The following is a 22142-nucleotide window of genomic DNA, read 5'->3' on the forward strand; positions in this document are numbered from 1 at the left end:
GCGACACCACATAAAGGGCTTTAAAAGAAATGCCACAGTCGGGCGTCTGAGCGACACCACATAAAGGACTTTAAAAGAAATGCCACAGTCGGGCGTCTGAGCGACACCACATAAAGGGCTTTAAAAGAAATGCCATAGTCGGCCGTCTGAGCGACACCACATAAAGGGCTTTAAAAGAAACAATCATAGTAAATATCCCGGAGGTAGAACCATTCCAGGGATACTCAATAATAACAATAATATCACGGGTTAGTCCACAATAATAATAATCATAATTATCACAAGTCACAAGTTGTGATTTCAGTTATGGTTTAACAGTTTCACCTCCGAAGACCGACACTAAGACCGACACTTGACCCATCCCAGACTGTAATCCTTAACCATGGACACGGCTATTCGAATAGATTTAATCTCTGCAGAGAGTGTACTCTTTACCCACGAGTAATGGATTTCATTAGTCCATCGAGACTAATTCCGTCTACAGTCTTTTTGTTGGAAACACACCTAACTTGCACACACCAGCTTAACTCACATGTGTCTGGAATCACCCACGACACCTGTCAAGCAAAACTCTAAGTGGGGAGGCTACAACCTCGACGTAACATGGGATCACAAAATTTATACCGCGCGCAAAACTGGGGAAGCTACCCCCTTCGGCTACAACCGAAACACCCATGCTCCCGGACCCGGTGGTATGACTACTGGATGCCTCCAGTATCTTCCACCACGGCCTCTCTGTACGGTGTGTGCTAGGAAAGGGGTTGACAACTTACTGAACCGTACCCTACTTATTGTAGAGACGAGTTGTAGTACGAAGCAAGTATGGGGGTTACTGGCACAAGACTCGATCTACGGTCTGCTCAGGAGGTTGTATTATATCCTGCATGATTAGCATAACAATGCACATATTTCAAATAACAGATAGAAACATCACGCGACATACCCCTCATGCCATACCGGACACGACCGTCTCGACGGAGGACTAGGGACAAGACCGTGTCTACCCAAGATAGAGGCCTTCCCGGCTTCCCTTCCAGTATGCATGAAAGACGTATGACGGTGATTTCCATCACAAATCATGTCAACTACATTAGCATAAACTCATTGAAAATGCAGTCATAAGTAGGATCACTTCCTCACATAGAATGACGTATGCACGCGTCGCGGTGGTGCTGTCACTGATTCAAACAACACACACATAAATTTCACCAGGGTTCAAAATGCTTGCCTTCAGGTCATGGGAAAGAAGGGTGCATCCAAAACATCTTGAAATCTTCAAAAATCCTATTTAAAAGAATATATATGAATTAACACACAACACAAAACAGCACAAAAAGTTGTTTTGAATTTTTTTCAAATAAACCTTAAAATAAACTAGACAATATTTGAGAGAGGTAGGAAAAAGAATTAATTCATTTGGAGTTGTATTTAAAAAGATACAGCCGGTCAAAGTTTGGTCAAAAATCTGTTTAAAAAAATAAAACAGAAAAGAAAAACGTTTCGTAATAGACACGTACACGTCGAAGGCGTAATCTAGAAATATGCTTCCACTTATCCAGCGTGGCTGCGTCTGAGCCACTAACAGTGGGCCCGCCTAGCCCACTAGTGTGGTTTGACTAGTCTATTCTCCCTCCTCTTTCTCTGCCCGAAAGGCGGCAAGGGAACTACGATCAACGCCGGTGAACGGCGGCTCCTCGCGGGCTTCAGATGGTCGGGATGGATCCGCAAGATCGCGGCGGTCCTACCGGTGGTTGTTTTGTTCTCTAGGGTGCACGGAGCTGCCGGCGGCGAGCTCCGCAGCGGACGGTGGTCGTCGGAAAAAGTGAAATCTCGCCCGCGGCGAGTCCCGATCAAGATTGAATAGGGGGACGGGCTCACGGGAGGATGTGGGGGTTCCCGGTGGAGAGAGTGGAGAGGGGGAGGCCCTGGTGGCGCCGGAATGGCTTGGTTAGTGATGGCGGCTGGAGTTGCCGGAGAGGAAGGAGACGACCCTCTCCCATCGATTGACGGCTAAAGGGGCACGAGTGGGACGGTGTGAGGCTGCCTACGTGCGGGTTTGAGCTCGGGGGCCTCTTATATAGGCGATGGAGGTCGGTTTGCGGCGGCCGTGGATAAGCTTGCCGGGGACCGCCGTTCTGTAGCTAGGGCGACGTGGCGGCGACGCGCGCTAGAGGACGAAGCTGTGGATGAGCACGCACTGTTCCAGGAGGCAGGTGGCAAGCGCTGGCGGCTTGGGCGGCGCTGGCTAGCGCAGGAGCGGTCGGGCGGCGGTGGCGGCTAGCGGCTGGCCTGCCGGCGACGTGGCGAGTGCTGCGGGGTTGGTGGGTGCAGAACGGGACATTGCGTGCTGGCTGCGGTCGATCACGGACCGGGTTGAGTGCGGGGCGTGACGCGGCAGCTCGGCGCTTGTGGGTGCCAAACGCACGCTCTGGGCGCGCCCAGAGCACGCCCGGGACATGCTCGACGAAATGCTAGGGCAGCCTAGAGGTCGCGGTTGAGGCTGGCAATTAACAGGACTAGTCTAGGCTTAGCAAGGGGACTGAGGGACATGGTGATTTGGTCAGGGGCTCAAGTTCATCAAGTAAACTTGGAGTCATGCCAAATCTGGCTATGCACTCAGAGTGTTTGACAAAATGCCAAAGGCACCTAGGTAGTTCTTGGAGTGGCCAAATTCTCCAGAGCAGTGTCTCTATGGGTGCAAGAGAGGGTGGTGAAGTTAGTTTGCAAGAAGGAGAAACTTGCCAGTGCAAGTTTTGCAAAACTACACTTCTGGACAGGAAGTAAATGACATTATTACAAGGGCCAAAAGTGTTCCAAAGAGAGCATGCTCCTGGACTTAGGGGTTTTGCAGGGTTGACTACAAGCATGAGAAAGCACAAAGTCACTAGAGCAAGAAATCATAGGGTTGCAGCAGAAAACACAAGTCTGGTCCAGAATGAAAAGGAGGTTGATGCACTCAAATCTTCCAAAGAACAACACTATGTTTTTGCATAAATTTGGATGGCATGCTACTACTGACATCCCATAATTTTGGTGGAGGCTCTAGGGAAATATTTAATTGGGTTGTAGTGCAAAAATGCCCACTGGACCAGAGAAGAAAAACATGTGTAACACTCAAAATAAGCAATGAAATAATTTTATTATTACACAAAAGTGATCTAGGGGCATCACATGACATCTCCAAATTTTGGTTGAAATATTAGTTAAAGTTATCAACCGGTTGCAGTACAAACAGAGCTCCAAAAAAATTGAAACAAGCCATTTTAATGATTAAAGCTCAGGGTGAAATAATTTAATAAACAAATCTATTGATTTAGAAATTGTTTTAATGAGATGGCATTGAAGTCCAATTTTTTTGGAAAGCTCCACGTGGGAAAGATGAAACTCATTAACATAAAAAGAAGAGTTTTCTTTCTGAAATCCATAGAAAGGTCCAGAGTGCAAAAATTTAAAACTCCTGGCAAGATTTTAATATCAAAAACTTGGTTAAATTTTTAGGGTGTTACAATTACTAACCCCCTTAAGAAAAATCTCGTCCTCGAGATTTGCTAAGGTCTGTAAAACAAAAATTACTTTTACTAGATCAAAAGATCATTTTACACAAGCGGTAAAAAGAGGCTACAGTGAGAGGGCAATAATTGGTGAATAACTACAGTGTGGGCACTGGCGTTGTGTGGAGAAATTCCACGTTCTGGACAACGAGTGATTTCTACGCGGGACGTAGTGAATTTAGAATAAATTCTAAATTCAACAATACACTGGTCGTACCCGAGAGCACAGTGCTCCCTCTGGCTGACAGGTGGGACCGGGGCCCACTGTCAGTCTCTCCTTCTTCCTCTGGCTCTCTCTTCTTCCTCTCTCCCGCGCGCTTTCCCGGCTTTCTCCACCGGCAACGTCTAGCGCGTAGGGCATCTAGGCCGTACTGCGGTAGTGCGCGGCGTGCTTGCTGCCGGTGCAGTGTGCACTCACCTCGCGGGCCAGTGCGCTGTCGGCACTGCTCGCGGATTCGTCTCCGAACACCGGCGATTGGGCGACGAGCGGCGCTGGTGGACTTCGTCCACCGTACACCGATCTCGAGCTATAAAACGACCGCGGTGCTCCTTCTTCATCTTTGCACCTGGCCTCGCTTCTCCTCCTCCTTCTCCTCCCTTACGGCTCACCGGAGCTCGAGACGAGGCTCTAATGGCGGAGACGGTGCCGGACTGGTACGTGATCCTGGTGTGTGGCGGGCTGGCGGCAGTGCTGGGGCTCTCCGTGCTCCTGTGCGCAATGATGTATGATGATCGTTGTGATGCTGCCGCTCGGGTGTTGGCTCTCCGCGGTGGCGGTGATCACGAGGATTAGGCGTAATCCTGAGTGTTAACCGTTATCGGTGTGCTGGAGGTGGATGGTGTCCGGATGATTATCCGCTAATCTCTCCCTTGGATGCATGTGGAGCACTTAGGGGGTGGTTGGTGAGATGCAACGTGGTTGCGTGTATTGCAGGCAGTGTAAGAGTCCGAGTGGTTTTGGGTCTGTTGCCGTGGTGCAGCGCGAAATTAAACAATCCATGTAGTGAGAGGATAAAAGATGCATCAATTCTGGAAAAAGAAATCTCATTCCAGGATTTTTGCGGTTACACAAGCTACTAACGAAGAAAACCACTCACAAAAGTAGAAACTAAATACTCGACTCGTCGCACAAATTCGAGGTACCATGCATAAGTTACAACGTAATAATAAATGCTGAAATAACAAATATAGCAGTGATGTCTAAAATGAGAATGGTAACTGGACAGGGTCTCGAGAAAAAGTCTCCGGTAGTGGAATACACTCCTCTTCTATCGGAGGAAGGGGATTGATCAGTCGATGTATGCGTCTCTCCGGATCGGGCCGCAGTGGTCTGCCAATGGCAATCTGAGGGTTCAGATCAGTGAGATTCTGGAGATAATCCATCACTCACTGGTTCAAATGCTCTTGAGCGATGATGTACTGGATGAGGTTGGCCAGTACTGGGTCTCTCTCAATCCGCCCACCGGGAAAAGATGTTACTCCCCCGGGCGTTACACGGCTCGGAAAGTAATAATATCCTCGCTCGCGGGCATAGGGCACTGCGGATCGAAGACGAGCAACCGCTTTGTTCGCAGCAGCTTCTATGGCCAAACGTGGGGTTGGCATAAATTTCCCCACGAAGGAAACCTCCGTTGGATCTTGGTTGGGGTCTACGGGAGGAATGTGTACTGCTGCCCAATATTCCGAGGTGGAAGGGGTGATTCTCGATTTGAACAGCTCGTACTGGGGTGGCTGGGTAGAACCCATGGTACTGCAGGTAAAGTCCCACAATATTTTGACAAAGCTACCTGGGGTTGCATCTGGGGTTCTCCGATAAATACTAGGGCTCGGCATGGTAAGAAATGGTCATGGGAGTGGTGAACGAGGTGAGGGTTGCTGAGTAAGGTCACAAGGTGGCCTTCTTATATAGCATCTGGCTGGTTTTATTTACCGTGGTGAAAGGTAATAAATCTGCCAGATTAGCTCCCAAGGTCGGGGTCAGTGTCAGAGATACACATATCTCATAAAGAGACGTGTTACTATGGGTGTCGTCGGGTCTGGTTTTGGTAGCTGTGCCCGGAAATGTGCAACTATGCGCTGAAAAACTACGCAAGGCTACTATAAAAATAGAGGCACAACGACAGGCTGCGATAATACACAAGACTACATGATTACAAAGCGGGGATACACTGAGACTTGACACTACTCGTACAGCTTAGTCTACCTCGTTTACGTCTAAACGGGCGTGCCTGGTGGATGTCGAGGCTTCTCCACGTGTCTCACTGCCGGGATTAGTCGGAGATGGCGGAGGAACTGCAGGGTCGGGGTAGCGATGATGACCATCGCGGGGATTGTTGGCCACAATCCCGTTGGAGTGTGCTCCCAAAAGGTGACGAAGCACTTATGGGGTCATCAAGACACCTTGGCCGCTGGTTGGAGCTGACCTCAGGGTCTCGATCGGGTGTCCAAACAGCACGACTGGGTTGTCGGCGTCGGACTCGGCTTCCCTGCTTGCCGGGGCTCGGCGAACCAGCTCTCCTCGAGCTGCGATCAGATCAATAGTGATTTGATCGAACAATGCCTCTAGTGCACTTACATAGCGCACTAGGTGCAACAATGCGGGATCCGTCTCGTGATCTCCGTTGGCGACTTGGGGTGGTCTACCATACCCTTCACGCCTGGGGTAGTAGTAGAACGAGCGATAGTTAACTCTAGGCGACAACTGCCGGAGTTGAACTATAGCTTGTCGAGCGGCTAGCTGGATGGCTTGTGGCTCGAAGGAAGTTGTTCTTCCGGTGAACCTGTAGGGGCGTTCTGGCGACAAACCCCTACCGTAGATGTGCACAGTGGCCCAGAATTGGCGGTCTTCACCGCTCATGGGTCCTTGGTACACAACATATTCTGGGGGCTCTTCTAATGCGTAGGCACGACGTGTGAGGTTTGCGAGTATGGTCACGAAACCTCCAAGATTGGTTGCTGTGGTCTCATTGTGCACTATGGTACCAGGCATTGTGGCTAGGTTGGGGAAGAGGATGTGCTTTGCTGGGTTGAGGCTAGCGTGCCCTTTTTATAGAAAAGGGGACGGAGTCTTCCTTCGCACGCTTGCGAATGAGACATTTTTGCCATCGGTCACTGGCGTGTGAATGATAGGCTAGGCTGATAGGTTGGGCACCAACTGCCAAAAGTGTCGGGATCACTGTGTGGCTATCTTGCACGGGAAGCTTGGCTGGCGTTTTGGTTAGGGTCTGGTAGGTTGGTTTACCTAAGTTATCTGACCTGGCTAAGATAGGATTAGCCAATGGTCAGCCTGGCTCTGGTACCAAGTCTGTGGGGACCGATTCTCCGGGTATTAATTTCCAGAAAATGGCCCTTGTGCTCACCAGCCCCAGGATAACTGTTAGCTGGTGAGTCACCAACTTGGTATAGAAATTCCAAGCAAAATTTAAAAAAATATGTAGTACAAGACCATTCTGGCCTGCGAGTACAACAAATGGTTTCTAATGGTTGATGGCGGAAGCGGTTTGTGGATCATCAGTGTCTATGGAACTCCATGTTTCCACAGGAACAGCTGACCAGTCTAACTCCTATCTTCGTGAGACTGCTATCACCGTTGCTTAAGTTCCGGGGCTGTCGGCGTGGTCGCTCCTCTCCGTGCAAGAAAATCTGGCCAAGACAATAGCCACGGACAAGCCAGTGAGTACTTTGAATGTACTCGCAAACATTTTGAACACAGGCATAATATGACAATGATGTGCTAAAAATATTTAATGCTCATGACGTCAGTCATAAATGATAAATAAAACTCTGATGCGTACCAGCATGTTAATCATGAATATGTAATAACATAACAATATAGAAGTATGAAAAGAACAACAAACATGCCACAGTCGAGCGTCTGAGCGACACCACATAAAGGGCTTTAAAAGAAATGCCACAGTCGGGCGTCTGAGCGACACCACATAAAGGGCTTTAAAAGAAATGCCACAGTCGGGCATCTGAGCGACACCACATAAAGGGCTCTAAAAGATATGCCACAGTCAGGCGTCTGAGAGACACCACATAAAGGGCTTTAAAAGAAATGCCATAGTCGGCCGTCTGAGCGACACCGCATAAAGGGATTTAAAAGAAATGCCACAGTCGGGCGTCTGAGTGACACCACATAAAGGGCTTTAAAAGAAATGCCACAGTCGGGCGTCTAAGCGACACCACATAAAGGGCTTTAAAAGAAACAATCATAGTAAATATCCCGGAGGTAGAACCATTCCAGGGATACTCAATAATAACAATAATATCACGGGTTAGTCCACAATAATAATAATCATAATTATCACAAGTCACAAGTTGTGATTTCAGTTATGGTTTAACAGTTTCACCTCCGAAGACCGAAACTAAGACCGACAATTGACCCATCCCAGACTGTAATCCTTAACCATGGACACGGCTATTCGAACAGATTTAATCTCTCCAGAGAGTGTACTCTTTACCCACGAGTAATGGATTTCAATAGTCCATCGGGACTAATTCCGTCTACGGTCTTTTTGTTGGAAACACACCTAACTTGCACACACCAGCTTAACTCACATGTGTCTGGAATCACCCACGACACCTGTCAAGCAAAACTCTAAGTGGGGAGGCTACAACCTCGACGTAACATGGGATCACAAAATTTATACCGCGCGCAAAACTGGGGAAGCTACCCCCTTCGGCTACAACCGAAACACCCATGCTCCCGGACTCGGTGGCATGACTACCGGATGCCTCCAGTATCTTCCACCACGGCCTCTCTATACGGTGTGTGCTAAGAAAGGGATTGACAACTTACTGAACCGTACCCTACTTATTGTAGAGATGAGTGGTAGTACGAAGCAGGTATGGGGGTTACTGGCACAAGACTCGATCTACGGTCGACTCAGGAGGTTGTATTATATCCTGCATGATTAGCATAACAATGCACATATTTCAAATAACAGATAGAAACATCACGCGACATACCCCTCATGCCATACCGGACACGACCGTCTCGACGGAGGACTAGGGACAAGACCGTGTCTACCCAAGACAGAGGCCTTCCTGGCTTCCCTTCCGGTATGCATGAAAGACGTATGACGTGATTTCCATCACAAATCATGTCAACTACATTAGCATAAACTCATTGAAAATGCACTCATAAGTAGGATCACTTCCTCACATAGAATGACGTATGCACGCGTCGCGGTGGTGCTGTCACCGATTCAAACAACACGCACATAAATTTCACCAGGGTTCAGAATGCTTGCCTTCAGGTCATGGGAAAGAAGGGTGCATCCAAAACATCTTGAAATCTTCAAAAATCATATTTAAAAGAATATATATGAATTAACACACAACACAAAACAGCACAAAAAGTTGTTTTGAATTTTTTTCAAATAAATCTTAAAATAAACTAGACAATATTTGAGAGAGGTAGGAAAAAGAATTAATTCATTTGGAGTTGTATTTAAAAAGATATAGCCGGTCAAAGTTTGGTCAAAAATCTGTTTTAAAAAATAAAACAGAAAAGAAAAACGTTTCGTAATAGACACGTACACGTTGAAGGCATAATCTAGAAATACGCTTCCACTTATCCAGCGTGGCTGCGTCTGAGCCACTAACAGTGGGCCCGCCTGGCCCACTAGTTAGGTTTGACTAGTCTATTCTCCCTCCTCTTTCTCTGCCCGAAAGGCGGCGAGGCAACAGCGATCAACGCCGGCGAATGGCGGCTCCTCGCGGGCTTCAGATGGTCGGGATGGATCCGCAAGACCGGGGCGGTCCTACTGGTGGTTGTTTTGTTCTCTGGGGTGCACGTAGGTCGTCGGAAAAAGTGAAATCTCGCCCGCGGCGAGTCCCGATCAAGATTGAGTAGGAGGACGGGCTCACGGGAGGATGTGGGGGTTCCTGGTGGAGAGAGTGGAGAGGGGGAGGCCCTGGTGGCGCCGGAATGGCCTGGTTAGTGACGGCGGCTGGAGTTGCCGGAGAGGAAGGAGACGACCCTCTCCCATCGATTGACGGCTAAAGGGGCACGAGTGGGACGGTGTGAGGCTGCCTGCGTGCGGGTTTGAGCTCAGGGGCCCCTTATATAGGCGATGGAGGTCGGTTTGCGGCGGCCGTGGATAAGCTTGCCGGCGACCGCCGTTCTGTACCTAGGGCGACATGGCGGTGACGCGCGTTAGAGGACGAAGCTGTGGATGAGCACGCACTGTTCCAGGAGGCAGGTGGCAAGCGCTGGCGGCTTGGGCGGCGCTGGCTAGCGCAGGAGCAGTCGGGCGGCGGTGGCGGCTAGCGACTGGCCTGCCGGCGACGTGGCGAGTGCTGCGGGGTTGGTGGGTGCAGAAGGGGACATTGCGTGCTGGCTGCGGTCGGTCACGGACCGGGTTGAGTGCGGGGCGTGATGCGGCGGCTCGGCGCTTGTGGGTGCCAAACGCACGCTCTGGGCGCGCCCAGAGCACGCCCGGGACATGCTCGACGAAATGCCAGGGCAGCCTAGAGGTCGCGGTTGAGGCTGGCAATTAACAGGACTAGCCTAGGCTTAGCAAGGGGACTGAGGGACATGGTGATTTGGTCAGGGGCTCAAGTTCATCAAGTAAACTTGAAGTCATGCCAAATCTGGCTGTGCACTCAGAGTGTTTGACAAAATGCCAAAGGCACCTAGGTAGTTCTTGGAGTGGCCAAATTCTCCAGAGCAGTGTCTCTATGAGTGCAAGAGAGGGTGGTGAAGTTAGTTTGCAAGAAGGAGAAACTTGCTAGTGCAAGTTTTGCAAAACTACACTTTTGGACAGGAAGTAAATGGCATTATCACAAGGGCCAAAAGTGTTCCAAAGAGAGCATGCTCCTGGACTTAGGGGTTTTGTAGGGTTGACTACAAGCATGAGAAAGCACAAAGTCACTAGAGCAAGAAATCATAGGGTTGCAGTAGAAAACACAAGTCTGGTCCAGAATGAAAAGGAGGTTGATGCACTCAAATCTTCCAAAGAACAACACTATGTTTTTGCATAAATTTGGATGGCATGCTACTACTGACATCCCATAATTTTGGTGGAGGCTCTAGGGAAATATTTAATTGGGTTGTAGTGCAAAAATGCCCACTGGACCAGAGAAGAAAAACATGTGTAACACTCAAAATAAGCAATGAAATAATTTTATTATTACACAAAAGTGATCTAGGGGCATCACATGACATCTCCAAATTTTGGTTGAAATATTAGTTAAAGTTATCAACAGGTTGCAGTACAAACAGAGCTCCAAAAAAATTAAAACAAGCCATTTTAATGATTAAAGCTCAGGGTGAAATAATTTAATAAACAAATCTACTGATTTAGAAATTGTTTTACTGAGATGGCATAGAAGTCCAAATTTTTTGGAAAGCTCCACTTGGGAAAGATGAAACTCATTAACATAAAAAGAAGAGTTTTCTTTCTGAAATCCACAGAAAGGTCCAGAGTGCAAAAATTTAAAACTCCTGGCAAGATTTTAATATCAAAAACTTGGTTAAATTTTTGGGGTGTTACAAGTAGGAATAGGATTGGACTTTGAGTCCAAGTCCTCTCCCCCTTAGCTATGCCCTAGGGCTTGGAGGGGCTGTTTCCCACGCCTCTCCACCTATATATAGAGGGGAGGGGCGTCCCAAGAGGATACACCAAGACCTTGGTGCCCCCCTCTCTCTCTCATAGTTCCATCGCCTCGTCCCGGCGATGCTTAGCGGAGCGCTATGGGTGCTCCACCACCGCCATCACCACCACGCTGTTGTGTTGGTTGTGATCCCATCTACTTCTCCTATCCCACTTTCTGGATCCAGAAGGAGGAGACGTCATCGAGCCGCACGTATGCTAAACTCGGAGGTGTCATCCGTTTGAAACTAGATCGGTTGGATCGTGATTTGATCGCTAAGAGTAGGACTACATCAACTGCGAGATAAACACTTCCGCTTAGTAATCTACATGGATAGATCTTGCGTGTGCGCAATTTTTTTTGTTTTCCATGCAACACTCCCCAACACATCATCCCTTGTTCCCCATCGATCCCAGATCCACAACTCGGGACCCCTACCCCGAGGTCTGCCGGTTTTGACACCGACATTGGTGCTTTAGTTGAGAGTTCCACTGTGGGGTTGCCCAAAGGATTGATGGCTCGCCTGATCGTAAGCGAAGGCATCGGATTCGGGGACTTCTTTGTCCCCAGTCAACTCTTCGTATTCAACAGCATCGTGTTGCACGCCGACCCGACTGGTCGTCTACATCTAGTCGATAACTTTGATCCTGAACACCGAATTCGATTTGATAATCTGGAATACGTTGCAGACGTGCAGGGCGATTAGGTCTTCGCCGGATTCACTGCCCCCTCCGGCACCCTCGCAGGCCTCGCCGTGCCTGCTCCGGAGTCCCTCTCCAATCTGATCTACAGATCAGCCCCAGTCCTCCAAACAGCTTTGAGCCAAGAGGGCTCCGCTTCGAGTGGGGGCCAGACCCTGTCGGCGTTCTGGGAACGGGGGTCCCCAGACTTGCCTGCCTGCAGCCTGCGGCATGGCTCAAGAAGTGGCCCAGTACGACCCGTCTTCATCAACCCGAGCTCAAGACCCTCGCGAGGGGCCAAGCCTCGCGGGGCGGATGACGCAAGGCTTCCTCAGGGGTGGCCTCACCAGGAAGGCTTGCGAGGAGGCGGAGAGATCAAGGCAAGGAGTACCTCGCGAGGTGCTCGTGATGCAAGCCATGACGATCGAGACCAGGCGGGTGCCGGCCAGCGCAGTGTCCTCGTTTCCTCTTTGGTGCAAAGGGGGCAAGTGCAGGCGCGGAGTACCCAGGCACCAAGCAAAGGTTACCATATCGGTGCAACGAGACCAAGACTAGCAGGATGGCACGACGGAGGTCACCGTGGAGCCCAGGACGGCATCATCGCCAGTGCCTTTGGCAGTCGAAGACCAACTTTAGTTAGGATAACTTGTACTAGCTGCCCCCTTCAAAATGGCCGTTGTTGGCTCTTCTTCCCGCTCAATATTTGGGAAGAGGACCAGGGCTCCTATAAATAGAGATAGCCACCACCGTAGAGAGGGGATCATCTCATCCAGAGATCATCTCATCCAGAGCTGATCGAATCCTTCCCAAGTAGAGCACCGCACCAGCTCAAGAACACCCCTCGTGAGGCTGTTCTTCCTCTGTACTGTTCATCATCAGCCCTAGAGGCAATCCACCACACCACACATTGGATTAGGGTATTACAACACAACGGTGCCCCGAACCAGTATAAACCTTGTGTCCCTTGTGTTGTTCATCGCGTAGCTTAGATTCACGGCAAGGTTTTGGGACGTGGATCGGTAGGGAGAAGATCTTCGTGTGCACCCAAGAGTTGGAACCTCAAGGGTTTTGCCAGAACCCAATATCTGACATTTGGCGTGCCAGGTAGGGGGTGCGCCGAAATCCTCTTTCCGCGGTTCCATGTTCCATCATTTTGTCGCATCCATGACGGACGCTCACTACAAGAAATATGTCAACTAGTGACCTTCTGTCAGTGACCCTAGAAGAATTGGTCATAGATCTATGACCATTTGAGACCAATTGGTCAAAAGCTGTTCGGGGGGCTCCAAACCCTAAACAATTGCGACCATTTTGGTCAGAAAGGTCGTAATATCCTTACACAAAATGGTCATAAAGCAAACAACGCTAGTCCGCTGCCTTGTTTCTAGTTGTTAACGACCAATATAGATGGTCATAGACTTGTAAATTGTGGTGGGTTGCAATGACTAGGCGCCATCTCATCAGTTTTGCCTATGTGTCATGTCCATGTGTCAATTTTTGTCCTAGGTTGTGAAGCAACCTATATTTCTGTTATTCCAAAAATTCCCAATAAATTCTCATAAATTGTTTGGATAATATCTTCATCAAATATGTCAAAAACCTTCCTTGCCTAGTTCAAAAATAATTCAACAATATTCATTTTCCTATTCTGTTCAGAGCAGCACTTTGTGAAGGAAGTACCACTTTGGCATGTCCAAATAGTATCCATTTTCTACAGTGCTTTCCTATGCCCAAATAACCATCCTCCACCAAATGCCAGCTCAATCCATTCATTATTTTGAGCCCAGCTTCAACATTCGTATTTATGTCTAGTGTGGTACTTTGCAAAGAAAGTACCACCTAGGCTCCTCGTTTTGAGCTAAAAATTTGTGAAGACGGTCTTCTTAGTAACTGATCATGCTCAGCCAAAACACACGCCAATTAGCCATGTACATTTCCTGTACCGCTAATCAAACACTTGGCTGCTAATTCATGTTTGAGCATCAATCGGTCTCCTCGTGAGAATCTTATGTTGTGATTTTCTTCCTAACACCTACCTGGGGAGTGCCCAACCCACTAGACATGCCTAGGCCGCCTAGAACACATGGCAATGCCACGGTCACGCGGTGACCACGCGACGAGCATGCGAGTTTACGCGCTCTAGAGTTGGGGCCCTCGGCCACTGCCCAAACCTCGACGTATAGCCACCAAACCATGTATTTATGATTAAATAGGTACTTATGTAACTAGAAATTATTTTTGGAAAAAATAAATAGCAAACTATGAGGCAGCTACAGTTCAAATTTGACCCGCTTCCACCTGAATCGACGGAAATTTGCCTTTTTCACGAGAGGTGGATCAAAACTTTTTACACCCAACCATTTTGTCAATTGTGCATTATATATGGCCTAGTATTTTATAAAATTGATTAGGTCCAATTTTGCAACAAATATATGGTAGGTCCTTCACAAAAAAACTCATTTTGGGCACTCGGAAAAATGGAAAATGAATTTTTCGTGCAAAGAAAATGAAAACTTCCTTAGGCAACATTGTTTGTCATTCCAAGATGCACCCTTGTGCATGATATGAGGTCATTTAAACAAACTATGCCATGAATGTGGCCATAGGATTGATCATTTAGCTTGATAGCCATGAATCTTCATGCATGATAGCTCATTTTTGAGAACACTTTTTTAAAAGAATTGCCGTATTACAAGTTTATTATTTTTCCTGGAAACTTGGTCACATATAATGACACAATGCGAAGGTTTTCCAATTTTTTGAATTTTTATGCCTGTTTCAAAATGCGGTCAAAACGGCGGGAATGACCGTTCCTAGCTAGTGGTTGAATCTTGGAACTTTTTTGGTGTTTCTATGATTAAATAGATACTTATGTACCTAGAAATGATTTTTGGAAAAAATAAAGAGCAAACTATAAGGCAGCTACAATTCAAATTTGACCCACTTCCTATTGAATCGGCGGGAATCTGTCTTTTTCACCAAAGGTGGATCAAAACTTTTTACACCCAACCATTTAGTGAATTGTGCATTAAATATGTCCTAGAATTTTAGAAAATTAATTTGGTACAATTTGTCAACAAATATATGGTAGGTCCTTCACAAAAAACCTCATTTCGGGCACTCAAAAATGGGAAATGAATTTTCCGTGCAAAGAAAATGAAAACTCCCTTAGGGAACATTGTTTGTCATTCCAAGATTTAACCTTGTGCACAATATGAGATCATTTGAACAAACTATGCCATGAATATGGCCATAAGATTGATCATTTGGCTTGATAGCCATGAATCTTCATGCATGATAGCTCATTTCTAAGAACACTTTTTTAAAATAATTGTCGTATTACAAGTTTATTATTTTTTCTGGGAACTTGGCCACATATAATGACACAATGCGAAGGTTTTCCAATTTTTTGAATTTTTTTGAATTTTTTATGCCCGTTTCAAAATGCGGTCAAAACGGCGGGAATGACCGTTCCTAGCTAGTGGTTGAATCTTGGAACTTTTTTGGTGTTTCCCTGATTAAATAGATACTTATGTACCTAGAAATGATATTTGGAGAAAATAAAGAGCAAACTATAAGGCAGCTACAGTTCAAATTTGACCCGCTTCCTACTGAATCGGTGGGAATCTGTCTTTTTCACCAGAGGTGGATCAAAACTTTTTACACCCAACCATTTAGTAAATTGTGCATTAAATATGCCCTAGAATTTTAGAAAATTGATTTGATACAATTTTGCAACAAATATATGGTAGGTCCTTCACAAAAAAACCTCATTTCAGGCACTCGAAAAATGGAAAATGAATTTTCCGTGCAAAGAAAATGTAAACTCCCTTAGGCAACATTGTTTGGAATTCCAAGATTCAACCTTGTGCAAAATATGAGATCATTTGAACAAACTATGCCATGAATGTGGCCATAAGATTGATCATTTGGCTTGATAGCCATGAATCTTCATGCATGATAGCTCATTTCTGAGAACACTTTTTAAAAAGAATTGTCGTATTACAAGTTTATTATTTTTCCTGGAAACTTGGTCACATATAACGACACCATACGAAGGTTTTCCAATTTTTTAATTTTTTTGAATTTTTTATGCCCGTTTCAAAATGCGGTCAAAACGGTGGGCTTGACCGTTCCTAGCTAGTGGTTGAATCTTGGAAAACTTTTGATGTTTCCCTGATTAAATAGATACTTATGAACCTAGAAATGATTTTTGGGAAAAATAAAGAGCAAACTATGAGGCTGCTGCAGTTCAAATTTGACCCGCTTCCAGCTGAATCGGCGAAAATTTGTCTTTTTCACGAGAGGTGGATAAAAACTTTTTACACCCAACCATTTGGTCACTTGTGCATTAAATATGGGCTAGTATTTTAGAAAAATGATTTGGTACAATTTTGCAACAATTATTTGGTAGGTCCTTCACAAAAAAACTCATTTTGGGCACTCGGAAAATGGAAAATGATTTTTTCGTCCAAAGAAAATGAAAACTTTCTTAGGAAACATTGTTTGCCATTCCAATATGCACCCTTGTGCACAATATGAGATCATTTGAACAAATTCTCATTCAAATTTTCCCCGCTTTCCACTGAATGGGTGAAATTTGTTTTTTTATAAGAGGTGGATCAAAAGCTTTTGACATGTAACTATTTGGTCAATTTTACATAAAATGTGGTCTAATATTTTTGAAAAATGGAGTTGTGCTATTTTGGAACAAATATTTGGTAGCTTCTTCACAGGAAAACCATTTTATGCACTCAAAAATGGAAAATCATCTTTTTGTGCAAAGAAAATGAAAGCCGTTGAGCTGTGGCATCGTTTGCCATTCTAAGATGCACACTTATGAAAAAAACGAGATCATTTTGACAAACTATGACATTGTTATGTTTACAAAAATTCAAAGTTTGGGGTCCAAAATTTTAAGATTCAAGTGCGAGATAGCCGGCCAATGAGACGCGGGGAACTGCTTTCACGCGGATCACCAAATTGGACGCAATCTGAGCCATCCATCACGCATCCATCCAACGGTGGAGCTACTCCCGAGAATCAAAAACCCTAATCCACCCACCCACCCTTCCCTCGATCCCCAAATCCTCAACCGCCGCCACCCCCACTCACCCACTCCCTCGCTCCCCTCGGTCCCCCAGATCCATCTTCTCCTCTCTCGCAACCCCAAACCCGGCCACGCGGCCGATCGCCACTCCCCCAAACCGAGCCCCAGCCCCGCCGGCGACCTCCTCGCCCAATCCTCGACTGCCCAACGACATCCTCTACTTCATACTCGTCGGCCGACCAACCAACCTTCTCCTCCTCCTCCTCATCTCCCCACAATTTGATTTGGATCCCCCTCCGGTGAACCAGCCGCCGGCGACCGCCTCCACTCCGCTGTCGGCGCCACCTTCCCTCCCTTCACTGGCTGGAGATCCACTCGAGATCGCCTCCTCCAATCCCGCCGCCGTCGCCGTTGCCGACCCCCAACCCCACCCCCACCGGCGACCGTCTCCACCAACCCCATCACCACCGGCGACCTCCCTCCCTCCCTAGATGGATGGATGGATGGACGGGGACGACGATAGCAGCGCTGGATCCGCATCCACTATCTCTCGGTGGGGGCCATGGACTACTCGGCAAGCAGCAAGCGGGCGCTGGAGTGGGCCGTCCGGAACCTGCTCCGCCGGGGCGACACCATCGTCGTCCTCCACGTCCAGCGCCACGGCGGGGAGGAGGCCAAGCACGTTGTCTGGGCCAAGTCTGGATCCCGTAAGCGCTCCGACACACCCACCCCTCTGTTCGCTTCGATCTCAAGCTAACGCGTGCTCGATCGGCTCCCCCGCAGCGCTCATCCCTCTGTCCGAGTACCGGGAGCCGGAGGTGATGAAGAACTACGGCGTGACCTGCGATGCCGAGGTGCTCGACATGCTCGACACCGCCTCGCGCCAGCTCGAGGTATGTTGCTTTTTTGTATATGCGCGGGAGGTGTTCCGATCCTCTGATGTGATCGATCGAGCATGGAGGAAGATGGACTGACTGGCTCTTCGGCCTGATCGTCAGCTGAAGGCGGTGGCAAAGGTGTACTGGGGCGACGCCAGGGAGAAGCTCTGCGACGCGGTGGAGGAGCAGAAGATCGACACGATCGTCATGGGCAGCCGCGGCCTCGGCACCATCCAGAGGTACGATATTACTCCTGTCAAAGTGTTGCTTTGGACATGTGCGATTCTTGGTCATAGTTTCCCAGAGCACGAAATTGGCGGTTGCTGCTTGCATAAAGTAGTACGGTATTCTTGTTCATACAGGCAATCCTCACGTCACCGGGGTTAATATAGTACTACTATCAGACATTGCTTGATTCAAGATGCATGCGAAGTCAAATGTCCGTGAAGCAATAGTTCAAATAAATTGGTCTGATTACTACTTGTGGCTAGTGATTTAGACAATAGTATCACTATTTTGTGTCTGATTACTACTTCAGGAACCTGGTCTTGTTTCTATTTTCTGGCTGTTGGTTTTGTTTCCAAGTTCTTTTTCGGGGAGGAATGGATTAGTTATGACCGAATTTGTGTTGGCTGGCGTTACATGTCTTCATAAACCTGGCCTTGTTGCTTTTACACCCAAAAAAGGACCAGGTCAATGTGCTAATTCCTGGTTCATCTTTGTTTGGATGAAGATTTGTAGGTTGCATGGTGACAGTTTCACCATGAGAATCATCGTCCGTCCGCGGGTGCTGATTGGCAGGGAGAAGGTGGTGCTGGGGATCTTGAAGACGGTGAAGAACCCGCGCAACACCATGCTCAAGACCTCTGTGATGGCGTGCACTGCTCTGCACTGCTCTGTGTCCATTCATGCTTCACAAAGGTAACTCCTTCCCTGGTTATTCCTCGTCGATCTCATGGCACATACTTATCCCTCCATGGTAGCTGACCAAAGAACCATCTGATTTCTGAACCTGTTCCAGGGGGAGCTAGATGTATGATGTACGACAACGGGAATGGTGAGCTGGGACAACCAGATCGGTTCCCTTCTCTACGTGTTGGTTTTGCTCCCTTGCACAGCAGTAAATGGCATATCACATTTTCAGAACGTACGATGCAGCAAAATTTGTGTGCTACCCTTTGTTTGTTGGTTGTTATTTTGTGATACACCTTTGCTCAAATACTGATATGTACTGCCCTGTTATTATGCCCCACCATATGTGCATTTATGCTTGTTCGCCCCAGCCTAGTTGATGAACTATTCACCATATAGCTCAACTAAAATACAACATGTTGTTTGATTCTTGTAGTGTACCATTGAATGATCAGTTCACCAACATTTACTTCTGTACCTGTGCTCTCTAGAGATGTTCATGTCTGCAATCCCGAATTGATGATCTTGCCCTCTTCTGAGTTGGTTTGATGATTTGACCTGATCTGAGTTGTTTGGTTAACGATCTTAATGCCTCTGCAAATATGATACTATATATTTGCATGTCATAGTCAACAGTTAGCGCGTGACAATGAAGTGAACCATCAGCTCTGTTATATATGTAGCTCGGCTCCACACATGTTTTTGGTTTGTTCTTAGTCTGATTGTGGTGTGCCTTTCTGAATTAATCCAGTAGATGCTTTTAGTTTTTTTCTTTCTAGAATGCTGTAATTGTATTTAAGGTAAACTTCTGACCTTGGGGTTGTATAAACTGGACTATGATGAAACTGCACATTCAGTTAAACTTCATTGAATTTGAATTGGATGTTGAATGTCATTTTTTTTCATAGTGTAAACTACAAGCAGTTTGCCATGGAATTCTATTTCTTTTTCACTTTTAAGAAACAATCACTGACTAGCAGTAGTAATATTTATGCAAAATTATGCGAAGTTCACTGAAATTTTGAGCATCTAAAGTTTACTAAAATTTTGTGTGACTTGTCCATGATTATGCAGCAAATTAAACTTGTGTTTACTTAAACTTGTCCACGATCATGCAACAACTTAAACTTGTGTTTACTAAAATGGATGCTTTTGATTCCCATTCAACAATATAGTGACAAGTGAAAGTCTACATAAACACCATTACCTCAAATTATACATATTGCTTGTGAGTTCTAATTGTGGCCTAGTCAAGAAAAAACATGATTTATTGGTCTCTTTTTATCGTCAAATATTATAAACATAAGAAAGTAAATTGAGATGAGCTGATATCTATTAGGAACATATTGCTTGTGGACATGCATGGTGCTGCTGAAGCTACACATGTTCTCCACCACAAACTTTGTAATGTCTTCTCATTGTTTCCTGCTTGTGATCTTGTTGTGCAAAGTGGTTGAAGTACCTTCTTTTTCTACCCATCTTCATGAAGCCTATATTAAATGTATAATTTATACAAATTATTCTATAAGATTTGTAAAAGCAAACATTTCACTATGCAAGTCTGTTGTTTTATTTGCCCTTTCTAGTACTTTCCTGCTTACATTTCTGTTGCCATTGCATTTGTTTGGTTCTGACCAGTAGCAGTACACTAATGCTGGAAGTATTTGTGTTCACTCTTTTACAGGAGCACCAAGACAAATTTGAAGTGCAAAGCCATGAAGCCAAGTGCAAAGCCATGATGCCAATGATTTGTTTGTTCTGTTTGACTGTAATAGGCTATAGAGATTGGACATTGTAACAGATTTGATAAATTATGTTTGTTTTGTTTTGTTTGAAATAGTGATTTAAAAATTTGTGAAATTGAAACCTGCTTAGTGGGATCCACTTACCAAAATAATCTGAGCAATGTTGAAATATCTGATGTGTGGGACCTATTTTGGTTGTTATTTGAAGATTTTCATATTCTTTTCTTCTTTCTGTTTGATATATACTGCTTAAAAAGCGATGTGGATCCACTGCCAGGAAAAATCTGACAATTGGGACCCATCTAAAAACTGGACCACAAAAAACCCTCAAAAATAAAAATGAAATGGACTGCAAAAGGCCATGCCTAGAAAATAAAAAGGCCAAATTGTTGGGCCAGGCCCATGTAGCTAGAGAAAATTAATAGAGAAAATATACAGTAAAAGGCCGAATTGTTGGGCTAGGCCCATGTAGAAAACCGAATTGGACCGGGCTGAATCTTGTGCCACATCAGCTTGCCACGCTGGATGCCTACGTGGCCTGGGGAGGTTGCTAGTGACCAGAACGCCACATTAGACATATTTTGGTCATAAACATCTATGACCATTCCAGAAGAAAGGTTGCTATAGTCAGTTAACAACGGCCAGCTTTTGACCTTATGTTTTTGGTCATAAAAAGGCCACAAATTGAAAACACTGACCATTCAGTGACCAATAGTGGTGGTCACAAGTTGACATATTTCTTGTAGTGGCTCGCCGAGCTCACGCCGAGCGTCGGGCTACTCTTGCCGCCCGCGTCGCCCAGACGGCTCCCGTTGGTGGGCCTCCTTGTCGTTCTCCGTCGCCTGCCGCCAACGCCGCCATCGGCCTGGCGGGGAACAAGAAGCAAGCGTCATTGCTGCATCCCTTGGTGCGGTGGGAAGGCCGCACCGCCACTCCGTCGCTAACTCCAGCTGGTTCGCCGTCTCATGCTCGTCGCGCTCCCACGGACGCACAAGCCGCGTTGCTCCTAGCACATGAGCTCCTGCACTACCGCCATGTAAATGACCTCTATGAGGAGTGGCTCGCTTGCATCACCGAGCTCGTCAGCGCCGGAGGGGGCTCTCTTGCGCCGTCCCTCTCGCTGCCTCTTCCTCCGTCCTGCATGGGTGATGCAGCTCAGGAGGCGCCTCCACCACCTCCTCCCCAAGAAGGTGCCCTAGCTCCAAGGCACGCAGCCCTTGGACGAGACCCACCGCGTCCAGCGCCCGCGCGACAAGAAATGAGCTGCCAAGAAATCCCTCGGCCCCAAGAAGGCGCTCGCGTGCTCGTTGCTCCAACACGTCAAGACCGCATCCCTGCGCCAGCACATCAAGACCCCGTGCTGCCCCTGGGGGCAGCGCGCGAGGATCTCCAAGAGCAAGCCCCGCGTCTGCAAAGGGCTCCGGTGGCCACCGCAGGCTGTCGCACCTTCACCACCGAGCTACGCAGTGTCGCCTGGCCGGGCAAGTTCAAGCCAGATCTTCCTCCTCGCTATGACGACACTGCCGACCCCGTGGAGTTACTGCAGCTCTATGAGTTGGGCATCAAGGCGGCCAACAGAGACGAAAAGGTCATGGCAAAGTGGTTTCCCATGGCGCTCAAGGATGGTGCCCGCACCTGGCTCCTGAACCTGCCTCCCGGCTCGATCTCCTCTTGGGACAAGATGCACAGCCGCTTCATCACCAACTTCCAGGGCACTCGCGACC

At 47.1% G+C, this 22142-nt stretch overlaps 1 protein-coding gene across 1 annotated transcript in view; it reads left to right on the top strand.

Moving 5' to 3' along the window:
• Positions 1-18792, top strand: part of LOC119309648 — a 46881-nt gene extending 28089 nt beyond the window's left edge. The window contains exons 2-6 of the mRNA XM_037585609.1: positions 17410-17590; positions 17667-17776; positions 17882-18105; positions 18503-18682; positions 18783-18792. Of these exons, the coding sequence (XP_037441506.1) occupies positions 17410-17590; positions 17667-17776; positions 17882-18105; positions 18503-18682; positions 18783-18792 (705 nt within the window). The remainder of the gene's footprint in view (positions 1-17409; positions 17591-17666; positions 17777-17881; positions 18106-18502; positions 18683-18782) is intronic.
• The last annotated feature ends 3350 nt before the right edge of the window (positions 18793-22142 follow it).

The sequence above is a fragment of the Triticum dicoccoides genome, chromosome 5B, assembly GCF_002162155.2.
Source record: "Triticum dicoccoides isolate Atlit2015 ecotype Zavitan chromosome 5B, WEW_v2.0, whole genome shotgun sequence".
NCBI classification, from domain to species: Eukaryota; Viridiplantae; Streptophyta; class Magnoliopsida; order Poales; family Poaceae; genus Triticum; species Triticum dicoccoides.